Genomic DNA, 16,831 nt, shown 5'->3' with positions numbered 1-16,831 from the left:
GCATCAACTGGAACCATTTATTTTTCGGGCACCCAAAGGAGGTGGGAAAAAAGGAAGATTCTTAGCAATTTCTGGTCATTCTGGAACAGTTTCCCTTAGAAACAGTAAATATACTGGGGGTTTTTTAAAGTTATTTATTTAATAACTGTGTTTATAGGCAGCATAATAATTCATGTTTTCTTGGCAGCTCACAAAAAGTTAATGGTAGATAATACCGTAATAAGCAGGCCTCCTCCAAGAGAGTTCGTGTTTCGTTCACCATCCTCCTTTATGTGAATGCAAAATATAAAATGGGAAGCTTCTGTCTCACAGATAAGACCACAGCTCCCTATAAAACAATTGGAACAAAGAATGGAGTTCAGGGTAAGAGGAGATTTGGGGCTGAATATAGAAGATTGGGGGACAATCTCCTTTTAGAAATTAATCAAGGTAACCTGTAGTGCAAGGGATGGGTGGCGCTGTGGGTTAAACCACAGAGCCTAGGACTTGCCGATCAGAAGGTCGGTGGTTTGAATCCCCACGATGGGGTGAGCTCCCGTTGCTCGGTCCCTGCTCCTGCCAACCTAGCAGTTCAAAAGCACGTCAAAGTGCAAGTAGATAAATAGGTACTGCTCCGGGAAGGTAAACGGCGTTTCCGTGCACTGCTCTGGTTCTCCAGAAGCAGCTTAGTCATGCAGGCCACATGACCCAGAAGCTGTACGCCGGCTCCCTCAGCCAATAAAGTGAGATGAGCGCTGCAACTGGACCTCATGTCAGGGGTCCCTTTACCTTTACCTTTATAGAAGATTGGTACTGGAAGCAGATTCAGGCATGCTTAATGAAAGCCAATGTTCTGCTTCTGAATGCGTGATTCTTTTATTTATTTATTTAAACAATTTACATGTCACCTAACTACAGTAGTCCCTAAGTGGTTTACAAAGATGTAAAGTAAAAAAATCAGTTAAAACTGTAAAATCAAATTTCAATTAAAATGCTGGTGGTATAATAATAACAATAATAAAAGTATTCAGTAGGCACCGAAAGTCCAGTTCAGCTGTTCTGACCTCAAGTGGAATGGCTCCTGGTGAATATGAGTATAGAATCATAAAACCATAGAATTGTAGAGTTGGAAAGAACTCTGAGGGTCATCCATTCCAATCCCCTGCAAAGCAGGAATCTCAAGTAGATTATAATGGCAGAAGACCACCCAACCTCTGGTTAAAAACCTCCAAGGAAGGAGAGTCCACAACCTCCCAAGGGAGTCTGTTCCACTGTATAAAAGCTTTTAGTGTCATAAAGTTCTTCCTTTTGTTCAGTCAGAATTGCCTTTCTTGTAACTTGAAGCCATAGGTTTGGGTCCTAGCCTCCAGAGCAGGAGAAAACAAGCTTGTTCCCTCTTCCCATGAGATATTTGAAGGTGGCTATCATATCTCCTGTCAGTCTCCTCTTTTCCAGACTAAACATACCCAACTTCCTCAACTGTTCCTCATAAGGCTTGATTTCCAGACCCTTGATCATCTTAGTTGCCCTCCTCTGCAAAATGTTCTAGCTTGTCAACATCCTTCTTAAACTGTGGTGCCCAGAACAGGACACTGTATTCCAGGTCTCCATCAACTGAAGCCTCTGGACAAGGCCCAAGGGTAGCCCAGCCTACAGCATGTTCCAATAACCGAGTCTTGAGGTTACCAAAGCATGGATAACCGTGGCCAGCCTTTCCCTGTCCAAGAACAACCATAGCTGATGTATCAGCCATAGCTGGTAAAATACACACCTGAAGAATTTTTGTGAAAACTTTTTTTTATATATAATCACATGCTGATATGAAAACGTGGAGAACTGAATTTAAGTTTTGAAAAATGAGAAACTGAGAGAAAACAAAATTTGCAGATTCACCATCCCCACTCTCAAGAAATATTTGGCCACTGACTCTATTGAGGCCAGGGCAGGAAGGATACTTCCCCACTTGCAGCTAAAGCGCTAGGAACAGCTATATTGTGGGAAAAACAAGATTCAGGACAAACCTCAAAGACCTCTTTCTTCTCTGTAGTTGCGATTTAATGTTTATTGTACTCATTAAAATGTATAACGTGTAGCTTTTAATTGCCCCTCTGACCTCTCTGAGAAGGTTTTGCTTATGCATTCTGTGGGAGATGCTTTCTTTGTACCTTGATTTTGAAATGGTTTACAGATTCTCAGCGCCTTTTTACATGCTGGTACAATCTGAGGAAGATTAAGTAGCCAGAGCCAGTCCAAGACATTTTGCCGCCTGAAGCAGAGCAGCAAATGGCAGCAAAAGGCCAACCAAGTTATTTTGATACCTGAAACATAAAACCCCACCAGTACCTCTCTCCCACAATGGCAGTAAAATTACAAATGCAACAAATTAAGTAACTTAACAATTGGCTGCTCTTTCATGACACCCAAAATCTGCTGCCTGAAGCGGCCGCCTCAGTCTACCTAATGGTAGGACTAGCCCTGTTAATCGCTAAGAAGTGCATGCAGTTGTGTTCATACACAGTTAAACTTGCTGAGTCTGGCTGATCATCCCGTTGTGCTTTTTGTTAACGTGCGCTGCTCCAAAGGAATAAGAAAAACAAGAGCAGCAGTTATAGAAATGATTAAGTGGGGATGACTTTTCAAATGTCATTTTCAATAGAGGCAAGAGTTAGAATCTGAGAACAAGAAACTGAAAAATGACCTTAACGAGCTGAGGAAAGCTATAGTGGATCGGGTGGCCCAGAACAACTCTTCTAACGATGTCCACGACAGTTACAGCCTCCTCCTGAATCAGCTCAAGTCTGCTAACGAAGAGCTGGAAGTGCGGAAGGAAGAGGTGCTTATTCTCAGGACACAGATTATAAAGGCAGCCCAGCAAAAAGATGCAGGCAGAAATATGGTAATGGACAAGAAAAGCAGGTCCTTCCATTTGTGTGCGTTTGTGTGTGCTTTCTTTTCACCATGTTGCCAACTATCACTGTATCTCAATGGTCGGGCACAGTGGTTTACGGCAAGTCCAAAACCAAAAACGGTCAGGAGGATTCTTTTGAAACAAATTGTTCCAAGTTGCATTGCTTTCTGTCTACATTGACTGAACTGATATCAAAGACAAATTGATCAGAAGAAGGGTCTGGGCAAATGTAAGTGACCAGTCCCCTGTCGTCGTCCCCCCAGCCCATTTTACAAAATATGAATTTCCCCTTTTCAGTTCTGGTTTCTCAGTTCTAGGATGGCTCAGCCACCAATTTCCATTCTTCATATTAAATTGGTGTAGTAATCATTCATTTTTCCCAGGGAATCATATTTTCGTGAGGTGAGTTAGAGAAATCTGAAAAGATAATTCTTGGTGTTCTCACTAAACTACAACTCCCAGGTTTCTTTGGAGGAATAAAACCGAAATAGGTTTGTGTTGAAAATCTGCCTTCCGTCTTTCCTCTTAACTGCTCTTCAGGCCGAATTCCACTGGGCCCTTCCAGTTCACTTTCCGACTTCCTTCAGACATTGAATGTACCTTGTCGCAAATGTAATAATAATGATTGTGAAAACTTTTGCATGTCAAAAATGTTGCATGTGTGAACAATGTAGAATTAGCAGAGCATGTGGGGAGGGAAATGGAAATTATTGACCGGGAGGAAATATTTCATGGTAGGCTTTTTCTTTTTCAAGGAGTCAAACAGCAACATGCAAACCAGCTGGCCCAATAGTGACAAGCATGTGGATCCAGAAGATGCCATAGAGGCCTATCATGGAGTGTGTCAGACAAACCGGTAAGCCTGTCTTTGTTTATCCATTACTACTGGTCAACACGAGTTGGAATCTGGACCCTCCGTTCATTTCTAAGAAATTGAGGGGGGCGTCCTCAGATGCAGGGTGCCAGCAACAGGTGCAATCATAAACAAAAATATGGATTGCTTCTTCTTACAGAAGCATCAAACTACAAACTGTTCAGTGTGTATCCTTCTTGTTTGTGGCCTTTTCACACAAGCACAGAATCTGCTGTTTCATGGGATATTGGTATCCTGAGCATCTTGGCTTCCCTTTCCCTAAAATAAATTTCTAGACCTCATACATTGTGGAGAACAACTCAGAAACATTTCAATGGTATCTGAGAGGGGCTCAAAAAGCAAGAGGGGGGTTGTTTTTTTAAAAAAGAATTGCATAGCTCAGGCATCCCCAAACTCAGCCCTCCAGCCGTTTTGGGACTACAACTCCCATCATCCCTAGCTAACAGGACCAGTGGTCAGGGATGATGGGAATTGTAGTCCCAAAACAGCTGGAGGGCCGAGTTTGGGGGTGCCTGGCATAACTCCTAGAAAGGCTCTGAAGAATTTTTTTTCTAAACTTGGCTTTAACTGTTGAAGATCTGGGGCCAATTTGCACGGCCAGATGAGCTGTACTGAGAAAGGAACGTTGGGGGGGGGTGTGGAGGTACAGAATTAGGCCCATGGTAAAGCAGTTGTGTGACCCTTCTTACACACATAGAGATTGCAAGTCAAAACTGTGTCCTCGGGTATTTTTTACATCACAGCTCCCATTATTCCTAGCAGGGGATGCTGTAGCCCCAACAACGTCTAAGGACCCAATAAGGAGGAAGGCTCCTTAAGCCCTACTTCACTAGCTTTGCAGTGATGGTGCTTGCATTGCAAATTAGATACATAATGAGTTGACCGCTTTGCATGCCAGGTTTTGACAATGGACTACTCAGACTGCTTCTTCGGCATGCCAAGTTGGTCATGTGAATTAGTTTGAAAGAACAAACCTGAGCTTTTTTTTTTTGCGGAGAAGAAAGAAATATGTTGCAAACAGGACACTGTTTCTTACATCTTGATCCCCTTGCATTGTCTACTGTTTTCTTACCTCCAGAGTTACTTCCTTTTTATGTGGATGGGTAGATAGACAAATGGAAATTTTAAAATGCCAATTGGGTGTCCTTACCCCCCAGACATGTATGTCCCTCCCTTCTAATGCATACGCATTACTCAGGATAATGTACAACAGTTAAAATGTCACAAGCTCAGCCTGGCCACTGAGATCTAGCTCCAAGGGCCTTCCTTGTCATAGGGCCTTCTGCTGGTTCCCTCGCTGTGAGAAGCTGAGTTACAGGGAACCAGGCAGAGGGCCTTCTTGGTAGTGGCGCCTGCCCTGTGGAACGCCCTCCCATCAGATGTCAAGAAGACAAGTAACTATAAAACCTTTAGAAGACATCTGAAGGCAGCCCTGTATTGGGACAGTTTTTAATGTTTGATGTTTTTGCATATTCTGGAAGCTGCCCAGAGTAGCTGGGCAACCCAGTCAGATGGGCTGGGTACAAATAATAAAATTATTATTGTTGTTATTGTTATTAGGAAGATGCCTTATCCATCTAGCTCAGTATCTTGGTCCATCTAGCTCAGTATTGTTCACACTGACTTTCAGCAGTGCTGCAGGATTTTAGACTGGGGTCTCTCCCAGGCCTGCCTGGTGATTCCCACTATTGATGCTCTGCCAATGAGCTGTGGCCTTTCCCCGACACCAGTCACATCAATGCTGAGTTTGCTTATACAGAAAAGGTATCAATCCAACATTAGGATACGGTGTTCCTGGCTCGAGACTTAAGTAGTTCAATCCACCGTGTTGCAGAGTGGTTGGAACTCCTTCTGTGTCAAAGCTACAGTGGAATATAGCTTTTGTAGCAGTACAGGAGAGTTATAAGCACTACTTACATCAAAGTAATAATTCATAGACCATGCTGAGGGAAGATGTTTAATAGGAGGGCTGCCAAGCTGTTTCCCCTGAGGCTGGAAAAAGTGTTAAAGAAAAGCAAACCACCAGCTTTATAATGGTAAAATGAGCTAATATATACACATCTTGTGTCCTTGGCAGCCCATCACCCACATTAGCTGCTAAATTTGTATCTTAACTCTCAGCCATGATTCCTCTTTGATTACAGGTTTCCTGCAGTGTGAGCTTAATACCCTGAATTTGTGTCTTCCTTTTACAATAACAGAAAAGAGGGAGAGAGATTTACATCACTCCCATGAGTATCCTCCCATCCCTTTATCCACGAAAGCACGAAAGAGGCAGAGAATAGATGGGGAGGGGGGAGACTGGATAGATAAAGCTGGAACATTCATAAAAATGCTGCAAGCAATCTAAATACTTATTTGACTGTAATTAGATAGCTCCATGTTCATAGTATTCCCCAGATCCCATCACCTTTCCTATCTTCTACAAACTTAAGCTATCATCTGGGTTTGTAAATGTTGTGGAAGCAAAGGAACTCGTCCAATGATATAGTATAGCTTTTCTTTATTTTCACTTTTTATTTTATGTTGTTCAATTAAACCGTTCTTAAAAAATAATAATTAAAAGAAAACGATGGCTTCCCAAATCCGATTTTGCAGAGATGTGTAGAGAGAAGCTGTTGCTGGGAATCATAGAATTGTAGAGTTGGAAAGGGACACTAAGGGTCATTTAGTCCAACCCCCTGAAATGCAGGAATCTCAACTAAAGCAGGAATCTCAACTAAAGCCATCCAACTTCTCCCTAAAAACCTCCAGTGAAGGAGAATCCACCATCTCCCGAGGGAGCCCATTCCACTGTCGAACAGCTCTTACCGTCAGAAAGTTCTTCCTGCTGTTTAGTCAAAAGTCACCAGCCGCTCACTAGGGAAGGCTACCAAACCGCTCTCTTAGAAAGTGGAACTCAGAGTGGGATCCATACTGGGGTCCCTTGGCAACTGGCCAAGTTGCTTGAGTTCCAGTCCATTTGACAACCACTGCCATTTGGCTCTCTCTCCTGAACTCTTGTCGCTGATGCATCTAAAAAGCTTGTGGTCTGTTTTGCAACAGACTTTGGCACCTTTAAAACACGGAAAGCCAACCTGGAGCCCTTCCAGGTGTTGTCAGACTGCAACTCCATCATCCCTCACTTTTGGCTGGGGTTCATGGGAGTTGGGAGTTTACCAGCACTACATTGGCTACCGCTGCCCCAAAATAATTTTGCATGTTGCCTACAGTCCTTCAGCAGCCTTGTCTTCCACAGTCTGCATGTTTCCACTCTGTAGATCTACTCTGTGAGTGTTTCCTTTCTGTCAGATCAGCTCATAAACAGCAGGACAATATCAATTTAAAAGCATGGGCTCAAGAGAGATGCCTCCACGGGGGTTTGCTTCCTTGATGGATGCAAGCCCTAACTGCTTTCCATTTGCAAATGGAGGTTCAGGAGTTATAAATGCCATGGGCTTGTCATTTACCAGACTTTATATTCAAGGCTAATGGCATGTCCTTGAATTAGTTTCATTCCACAATAATCCAGGAATTTGGGGGGGGGGGTGGCTTCCTTCTACAAATGTCAGCTGTGTGCCAAACTAGGGGTAGGGGGATAGCTCAGGCAGTAGAGCATGAGACTCTTCATCTCATGGCTGTGGGTTCGAGCCCCATTTTGGGCAAAAGATTCCTGTATTGCTGGGGGTTGAACTAGATGACCGTCATGGTCCCTTCCAACTCTACAATTCAGTGATTCAATGACCTACATAGACAGCACAGGGATTGCCCCAGTTTTTATGCTGGCAGCCCAAATGCACCTACTGCGACTGTCCCAGGAACTGGGTAACAAAATTGGTGACAATAGGACATACATCTCCAATAGTTTGTACGTGTTCCATAACATATTTTCCCCATAATTTTCTCTTTGGTGGAGCCATTGCTTGCGGGGAGGCGTCCGTTTGAGTCTGCTCCTAATTTGAGCTGTAGCAGTAACACTCAGAGGAGATGAGCGGAACAGTATAAAATGGTGGGAGGATGCCAGGATCGCAAAGCTGGAATTGTTTTTGAGCATCTCGGTTGCTTTATTTCAGGGCAGTGAGGCAACCCATCTTTCTCACAGAGCGAAGGGGTGCGTCTCCCATCATGCCCTAATATGGCGAGACCCAGCTCTTCAGTTAATTGCTCGTCTTCCCTTTTGTAATATCTGAACATTGTGATAGTTGAGAGCACTGCAACTCATTGCACATTAATGGGCAAGTGTTCTGTTGCTAAGCAGATGATGTTGCTGATGATGCTGTGCCAAAGGACCATGGCTGGTCCTTGCTTGACCCATCTCTCTTAAGCCACAGCTGGAAGAAGAAAATGTGACTTCAGGTGCTACACTCAAACCAGCTGGGCAGTTTTTAAGGGCCTTAGCACTAAAATTAGGGCCCTTTGTGGACTCGGACACAGTCATTTGCTATATTCTCAGTATAATCAAGGTTTGCCAAAGTAGCATATGTCTCTGCATTTGTTTAGCAACTGAAAAATGCTCTTCTGTACATCTCTTTATGTGAAATACAGCCCAGGTTTGACACTGGGGCAGATGTGATCTCCCAGTTGTCAACACTCTCCTATTAATGTGGGCCATTGGAGGAGGGGGTGTGTGTGTGAGAGAGGGAGAGGGAGAGGGAGAGGGGGAGGGAGAGAGAGAGAGGGAGGGAGAGAGAGAGAGAGAGGGAGAGAGAGAGAGAGAGAGAATTTCTTGGGTGGGTTTTGAGGGTAAGAAGCCAGAAGACTGTTCTTAACAAGACTGTCAAAGTTTTAACATGTGGGATGGGTGGTTCACAGCATTATCACCTTACTGTAATGGTGCTTTTTCTTTAAAAACTGCAATTCTGTGCAGACATAATCAAGCAGTGGGGGTGGTTGTGATTGCACCTGATAGCAACACATTAATGATAATATTTTCATAGAGGTGCATAACTTATGCTGAGGGTGCAGGAACAGCAGGTGTGGTCATGATTTTTCTCCCCCAACCTTGCCCACTACAATGTGTGGATTGTAATGTTGGCACAGGGCCTGTCTGCCTCAATGCAGCTGAGGCCTCCTTTTTCTTCCCATCTCTTGCAGCTGACGCTTCTTTTATCTTTCTTTCCTGTCCACTTCTCTTTCCCTTTCCTCTGTCCTTTCTTTCTAGCAAGACTGAGGACTGGGGGTATCTGAATGAAGATGGAGAACTCGGCTTGGCCTATCAGGGTCTAAAGCAAGTTGCCAGGTCAAATACTTTTACATCTTTTCCTTCTCCTTTCGGACCTTTTCCTACTGTCTCTTTCCAGTGTTTCTCCTTCCCCTCACTTTCATGTGGAACCGGAAATGGACATAATTCACAAAGACCCCAAACTGGATTCCTTTGGAGCTGTTTTGATGTCAAATCCAGCGTTGCCACTTGGGTAGTGACTGGAACCAGATCTGTGTGTGAGGGATACAGAGACAAGAGGCTGGCTGGGCTGATTGATTGATTGATTGATTGATTGATTGATTGATAGCATCAACTATCACTCATCAACAAATAATGGTGGGCACACTGGCATCCATGGGCATCCTGTTGGCAATTTCTGGGTGCTGGCCGACCAGCTAAGTTTTGAGTTTTCTAGAGTGGAAACGGTCGCCTGCCAGGGCTAGCCAGCCCTAAATCTGAGGAGTGTGTGTGTTTCTTTTTTTCTTAAACTGGCTAAGGTAATTCTTCCTCTAGAATAAATAATGGTAATTAAGGATATTTGCATACAGTAGCTTCATTCTTGGATCTTTATGCAAAACTTTTAAAATGTTTCTTCTGGGCATCAAGTGTTGCACACCCTTCAGCCTGCATGCATATTGCAGTATATCATTGTGTGTGACTAATACAGATAGTCACTATTTCAATTTCTATACAGTACTCTATCATCAATTTGATATGGTAGTGAAATAAAAGAATGATTTCAGCCATATATCTTCATATTTTCCCGAGGCACCTTGTCACTTGTTCCAGTTGTACAGATGTTATTTCACACACTAGCGAGTTGTAGATGCAGAAGCCTCCGATCAATTTTCTAAGTATCTTACATTTTCAGTTTATTCCATTTCCATTATTACTAGGGAGTGGGGGGTATTTAGTGTGTTTTTTTGTAAGGAACAGCACAGCTGAGGAGAAAAGAGGACAAATCAAAGGCATGAAAGTGCTTCCAAGCATTTTTCTCTCACATATCTACGAGGTCTAAAAAACCTGCTCTTGTATTTAAATCTAGTGCTGAGATTCTTAGAAGGCAGGTGCTGCCTTTGCGTGTGCATGTGGAAATGCACACAAAGCCTGGATATGGACAGGAGGGCCAATTCAGGATTTTGTGGACCTTTAGCATATCTTTAATAATAATAATAATAATAATAATAATAATAATAATAATAATAATAATAATTTATTATTTATACCCCACCCATCTGGCTGGGCTTCCCCAGCCACTCTGGGCGGCTTCCAAAAAATATATTAAAATACTGTAATACATCAAACATTAAAAGCTTCCCTAAACAGGGCTGCCTTCAGATGTCTTCTAAAAGTCTGGTAGTTGTTATTCTCTTTGACATCTGGTGGGAGGGCATTCCACAGTGTGGGCGCCACTACCGAGAAGGCCCTCTGCCTGGTTCCCTGTAACTTGGCTTCTCGCAGTGAGGGAACCGCCAGAAGGCCCTCAGCGCTGGACCTCAGTGTCCGGGTAGAACGATGGGGGTGGAGACGCTCCATCAGATATACTGGACCAAGGCCAGTATATATCTTCCGTACATGCCGTCTCCTTTCTTAAAGTAGAGCCCATAATCTGGCACTGACAACCTAGCAGGTATAGCATGCCTTGTGCGGAGATGTCTTTTGCATGAATCTTGACTAAGGCCGCCACAAAGAGCTTTATGCATGCAGTAATTCAATTGCATTGCAACTGCCGGTATCCCTTACCATTTGCTGGTTTCTATCCCAAACATCCCAGCATTTCACATCTTTGCAGGACTGTGTCCTATTGTTTTAGGCCAAATCCAGCTTTTGGCATCCTGATTTTTTGTTGCTGTTGTTGAATTCGGTTTGTAGTAGCTTACATACACAAAACCACCTCCTGGCAGGCTGGCGTGTTGGTACCCAGGCAAACTTTTTCCCAGGGAGTGAGCCAGTCATGTCAAGAGGTCCACCTAGAAGGATGCCTTTGGAACCTGGGCCAAAGCTTCTTGAGCCTTGAATAGCTTCCCAGGTTGCCTCGCTGCTGATCACAATCCTATATTAGTAAACTCAGTGTCTAGAAACTGCTGAGTCTACATTGGCAGATAGAGTCCCGAGGAGTGGACTGTACCACTTCAGATTCCAGCTATCTTCAAGTAGAAAACTAGTAAATCAGAGAGAAGGCTGCTCTGATTTTCTGTTTGTGGAGAGGCCTTTTTAAGGTATATGTGCTGATAAAACAAGCACAGGGAGCCCTTAAAAAACATGGGGGAAGAATTCTGAAGGCACCCCCCCCACACACACACACTTGCAATGTGAAGTGGTTCAACCTACTCAAAACCTTAGGGTTCTACCACCTGCCTAGATCAGGCTGTCAGAACAGATTGATGAATGTTTGCAGCCTTGCTTTTAGAATCTCTTGTGAAAGCTTTTTTTGGGGCGGGGGTTAAGTAGCAGAGGTTTCAATTTAGCAGACTCTAATTGGTACCTTTAAGAATCAATTTAGCTTACCAAATGTTAACCTTACCAGCACACCCAACAGTGCAGGCATATACGGGAAAGCTGTAACCTTTGTCAGGGATGAATCACACTTTTCGTAGGAGTGGGTGGAAAAGGAGTCAGAAATGCAAAGAATTGTTTCGCGCAACCCCTGGTATGGAAAGTGCTGCATGTTCCTTAATTTATTGTTTGTGCAGAATTGCACAGTGTGCATTCATTTAGAAGAGGGTTATTTTTTGTGATTTAAAGCCTCTCTTCCACTTTGCTATCGAAAACCATGGTTTTAATTTCCCTTTGGCACAGTCTGTGGAGGTTTTCTTTCACCCTTTTAACTTCCATTATTCAAGTTGCCTCATTTTAAAATAAAATCATGTTTTTACACACACACACACACACACACACACACACACACATATATATATATATATATATATAAATAATATAGGCATTTCAAACTTTCTTGTACAGCAGGATACAACAGAGTTCATAAATGTAGTGTTTAGGTTTTCAAAATGACTTAATGACGTTTTGAGCCTCGCCTGGAGACCTTTCAAAGATACCTCAGAAATAATTCATAACTCATCTTCTGAATAAGAGACCAATTCAGAAATATAATAGCTTGACAATTTGAGGTACAAGACAAATAAGGTGATACCTTTCGGAGGGTGGAGGGACCAGGTTCTCTTGGGTTAAAATGTATCCAAATTCAGAATGCGTTCACCATTCTCTGGAATCAATACGACAGAAGTCAGTAGCAGGAAGGATCTTGGGCCCAGTCAGCCCCTTCAAGCCTGCTCCCCTGAAACTCTAGCAGACCCCCAGAGATGTGGAGATAGCAGGATCCGTGGCAACATAACTTGCAGGCCCAGTTGTTTACAGGGAGGAGATTGTGGGATTCACCCACCCTCCTTGCAGTTTTCCAGGAAAAGCAGTTTTTAAATAAGAACTTAAGTTTCTAATAAGGACAATAGGTCAACACCCATAAGAAGAACCCTCCTAGATCAGGCCAGGGAACCTTATAGTCCAGCATCCTGCTCTCAACAGTGACCATCCAGGTGTCTATGGGAGAAGCTTGCAAGCTGGACTCGAGGTAGAACATAGCCAACTTGACTAGTAACTACAGATGGCTGTATCCTCCATTCGTATGTCTAATTCTCTTTTGAATCCTTTTAATGTCGGTGGCCAGCGCCAACTTTCGTGGGAGCAAATTCCATAGTTTAACTATGCTCTAAAACACAGGCATTCCTTCCTGCAAAGGTCCCCGGCACGTGTGCTTTGGTCTCTTTGAACCTGGCACTTTTGTGGCCTACTTATGTTGGAAAACTAGCCCCCTCGGGAGAGGCCGGCCCCTCTCCCAGCTCCCGGGGCTTGTCTCCGGTGATCTACTCCTCACAGTCCAGGCTAGATCTTAATAGGCGACATCTCCCTGCGCGAAAGATGCACACCCCCTCCCTCCCCGCATACCAGCAGGAGAAAGAAGAAAGTCAGAAAGTCTGTTTCATCTACGGTTTATTTCTGTCTGTACATCTGTACAAAACATGTCCGATCAGTTCAGTCTCCTCCAAGCAACTCTGTAAGACTTCCTTCTCATACGCAACAGGAAGGTCTCATATTACACACAGAACAAATCTCTGTGAACCGCCCTGCGAACTGGCTGATACTTCCTTTCCCAGGGCTAGCCATATCATGTGATGTAAACACCAAGCTAGTTTGCAGCTGCGTAGTACTCATATCCCAACAACTTATACCCTATTCAGGCAATCTTAAACTTTTTCGCACTCATTCTGTAGGGAGGATTTATCCTGAACTGGACACTCCTTGGCTCCTATGAGCTTTCCCCCAGCGATCAGTCTCTACCTCCAGGAAATACGAATGAGGGCTACCCCTCTCTACAAAACGAAGGAACCATTATCTATCTGATAGAGATAGAGGGAGTCCTGGGCCAATTACCTTTGGCCCCCTCCCCATTTCTGGCCACACTACTTTTCTCCTTCAGAGAGGGGAAGGGGCAGGGAACCTCTCTCAGTCCTGGATTGGTGGAGAAGCGGGAAACGGCCTTCTCCCGCTCTGATCCCGGCAACTTTGGAATTCCCTCCCGAGAGAAACTAGGCTGGCTTTGTCCTTGTTGTCCTCGCGCTGGCAGGCAAAGACCTTCTTGTTCCAACAGTTCCTGGCTGTTTTTAATGAAAGGGTTGGTGCTATGGTGTCTTTATTGTAATTATTGGTGTGGTTTTAATAGATTGTTTATATGTATAATTGTTTTTTAATACTATCAACGTTTAATTGTTTTTTAATTATTGGTTTTTCTATGGTTTTAGCAGTTCTTAATTTTGAGCTGCCTTGAGTCCTGTCAGGGAAAAAGGCAGGGTATAAATAAACATGTAATGTAATGTAATGATAATAACTTTTAAAAGACTTGCTCCATGAACATTGGCATGAATGAGCCCCTCAGAAAGCCCCCCTCCCCGCCGGAAGTATGGCTGGCTGCTTCCTTCTTGCTGGAGTGGCTTCAGAGTTTTTGCATTTGTTTTAATTCATCTTTATTATATTTTAAAACACATAAAAAGGAAAGGGGAAAAATATTGCCGCTGTCAAAACATTATACACTTCAGTGAAACAAACTGACACAAACTTAAGATTGTTGTGGGATAAAGTAACTGAAAGAGAGGAGGAGAAAAAAAGATTAATAAAACAAAATTAGGTAATTGTTTTAAAGAATAAATCAAAAACTCTTCAGTGTATACCATATCCAAAACATACCCATCGGAAAGGTTAGTTTGCTATTCATTTCTCTCAGAATGGATGATTTGAAAATAAAATACCAAGTTTCTACATAAAAATTCAAACCTTTTTTTGCTATTTTAGATACATTGTGTGAAAAGGAAAGGAGAATCTATGTCAACCAAACTTTACTGTATGCCTGTAATGGGGATTGTCCATGCTCTTCAATATTAGTAAATATTATAAAATCAGACCACTCCACAGTAAAGTTATCTTTCTTAATTTGACCTCATACAATCCTCAGCTGTACCAGCACTGTATCCTGTACCACTTGATACCAATTTGACAATGTAGCGCTGGAAAGAACTTTCCAATACCTAACGATAACAATCCTTGCAGCTCGTAACCTATGCCCAATATAAACGCCTTAGTGTGTAAGTCTACATAACAGCTGGCTTTACAGAAATATTTTACAGAAGAGTGGCTTCAGAGCTGATGCAGTGTTGTCACCTAGCAACTGCCCTCAACTCTTAAAGGGGGCCCATTTCCCTCTGAGAATTCATGCCCCACCCATAGTAGTTCATAGAGTCAACAAATTGTAGAGTTGGGAGGGACCCCAAGGGCCATCTAGTCCAACCCCCTGCAAGCAGGAATCTTTTGCCCAACGTGGAGCTCACACTCACAAGATTAAGTGTCTCATGCTCTGCTGACTGGGCTATCCTAATCGTATCCCTTGTGTCCAGTTGCTGTGCGGTTTCTTTGTTTCTTCCGGACCTTGGCTTTGAGAGGTCAAGTGATTAAGTGATTTCTCTGTCTTCCCCCACTTCGCCTTCCCCACCCTCAGACTCCTTGAGGCCCAGCTCCAGGATCAGAGGAGAGAGCATGAAGAGGAAGTAGAAACTCTGAAGGAGCAAATGGAGACCTTGAGGGAAGAGATGGAGAAACAGCAGGAGGTCTTCTTCCAGACGCTGCAGCTGTCGCCAGAAGCCCAAGTGGAGTTTGGAATCCAGCAAGAAATCATGCGGCTGACCAGCGAAAACCTGGTATGGTTGGACTGGCAGAATCCCTGGCTCTTCCTGCTGTGGATTACTGCAATTGTTGTTGTTGTTTAGAGCTTTAGTCGTGTCTGACTCTTTGTGACCCCATGGACCAGAGCACGCCAGGCACTTCTGTCTTCCACTGCCTCCCGCAGTTTGGTCAAACTCATGCTGGTAGCTTCGAGAACACTGTCCAACCATCTCATCCTCTGTCGCCCCCTTCTCCTTATGCCCTCCATCTTTCCCAACATCAGGGTCTTTTCCAGGGAGTCTTCTCTTCTCATGAGGTGGCCAAAGTATTGGAGCCTCAGCTTCATGATCTGTCCTTCCAATGAGCACTCAGGGTTGATTTCCTTAAGAATGGAGAGGTTTGATCTTCTTGCAGTCCATGGGACTCTCAAGAGTCTCCTCCAGCACCAGAATTCAAAAGCATCAATTCTCTGGCAATCAGCCTTCTTTGTGGTCCAGCTCTCACTTCCATACATCACTACTGGGAAAACCATAGCTTTTACGATACGGACCTTTGTTGGCAAGGTGATGTCTCTACTTTTTAAGATGCTGTGAGAAAAAGACCCTGTCTTGGAGACAGGGGAGAGGAAAGAGCTGCTTGCACACCTCTGCCTTTGGAGCTGCCCTCTCTTGTAATGTCTGAGTCTCCTTTCAGTTACGTTCCAGGGCAGGGTTCAATAAGATGAGCCACGCTGGATCAGACCAAAGGCCCATCTAATCTGCTATCCTGTTCTCACAGTGGCCAGTCTGATGCCAGTGGGAAACCTGCAGGAAATGCATGGGTGCAACAGCCCTCCCTCCGTCTCGTACTGTCTGGGGAGATGGTTGTGTGCCCAGTAGGTGAGACCTTTCGTTTCCACTATACAGATGCAAACCATTTTGTGTGCAGAGGAGAAGACTTCCCACAAGGAGCAGCTTACAAATTCTGCTGTATTCAAAACAGTAACTAAGCAACTGCCAAATGTCTGAATCCGTAGCAAGGCTGCAAAGGGTTGATATTCTACCCAGCGTTGGGCAATACGGACCATCAACCCTATGGCAGCTCCTTCTAATTTATAGATACATTGAAGATGTTTCAGGAAGATGTCGGGGATAACAAAGTTGTGTGGCAGCCCAGCCCACACCATGGTCAGTATTGGGTATAGAGTACAGTGGTACCTCGGGTTAAGTACTTAATTCGTTCCGGAGGTCCGTTCTTAACCTGAAACTGTTCTTAATGTGCAGCACCACTTTAGCTAATGGGGCCTCCTGCTGCCGCCGTGCCGCCGGAGCACGATTTCTGTTCTCATCCTGAAGCAAAGTTCTTAACCTGAAGCACTATTTCTGGGTTAGCGGAGTCTGTAACCTGAAGCGTATGTAACCTGAAGCATATGTAACCCGAGGTACCACTGTAGAGTGTGTCCCTGATGTGGCGTCTTGAGAGGGAGAGATTTTCATAGCAGGAAAAACATAGGTGCTGTGTTAAAGCACTGGTCCATGCAGCCTATCACATAGATAGGCAATGTGGTGCCCTCTTGATATTGTGAGACTCAAACTCCCATCAGCCCCTGCCAGCATAGCCAGTGGTCAGGAAAGATGGAAGTTGTGGTTCAACCACAGTTAAAGTTGTCAGACAGTGGAACCCT

General features: G+C 44.0%; 1 protein-coding gene across 5 annotated transcripts in view; it reads left to right on the top strand.

The window, feature by feature from the left end:
* Nucleotides 1-16,831, top strand: part of MYO5B (myosin VB) — a 291,515-nt gene that overhangs the window by 256,552 nt on the left and 18,132 nt on the right. For 3 of the 5 annotated variants that reach the window (XM_053408482.1, XM_053408479.1, XM_053408478.1), the window contains 4 exons: nt 2,636-2,875; nt 3,643-3,743; nt 8,902-8,979; nt 15,005-15,203. In XM_053408482.1, the coding sequence (XP_053264457.1) occupies nt 2,636-2,875; nt 3,643-3,743; nt 8,902-8,979; nt 15,005-15,203 (618 nt within the window). The remainder of the gene's footprint in view (nt 1-2,635; nt 2,876-3,642; nt 3,744-8,901; nt 8,980-15,004; nt 15,204-16,831) is intronic. The other 2 variants (XM_053408481.1, XM_053408480.1) reach the window with 2 other exon arrangements.

Source organism: Podarcis raffonei, chromosome 11 (assembly GCF_027172205.1).
Source record: "Podarcis raffonei isolate rPodRaf1 chromosome 11, rPodRaf1.pri, whole genome shotgun sequence".
NCBI lineage: Eukaryota > Metazoa > Chordata > Lepidosauria > Squamata > Lacertidae > Podarcis > Podarcis raffonei.
The sequence above is the reverse complement of the archived record's forward strand: the minus strand, read 5'-3'. Positions and strand labels throughout refer to the sequence as shown.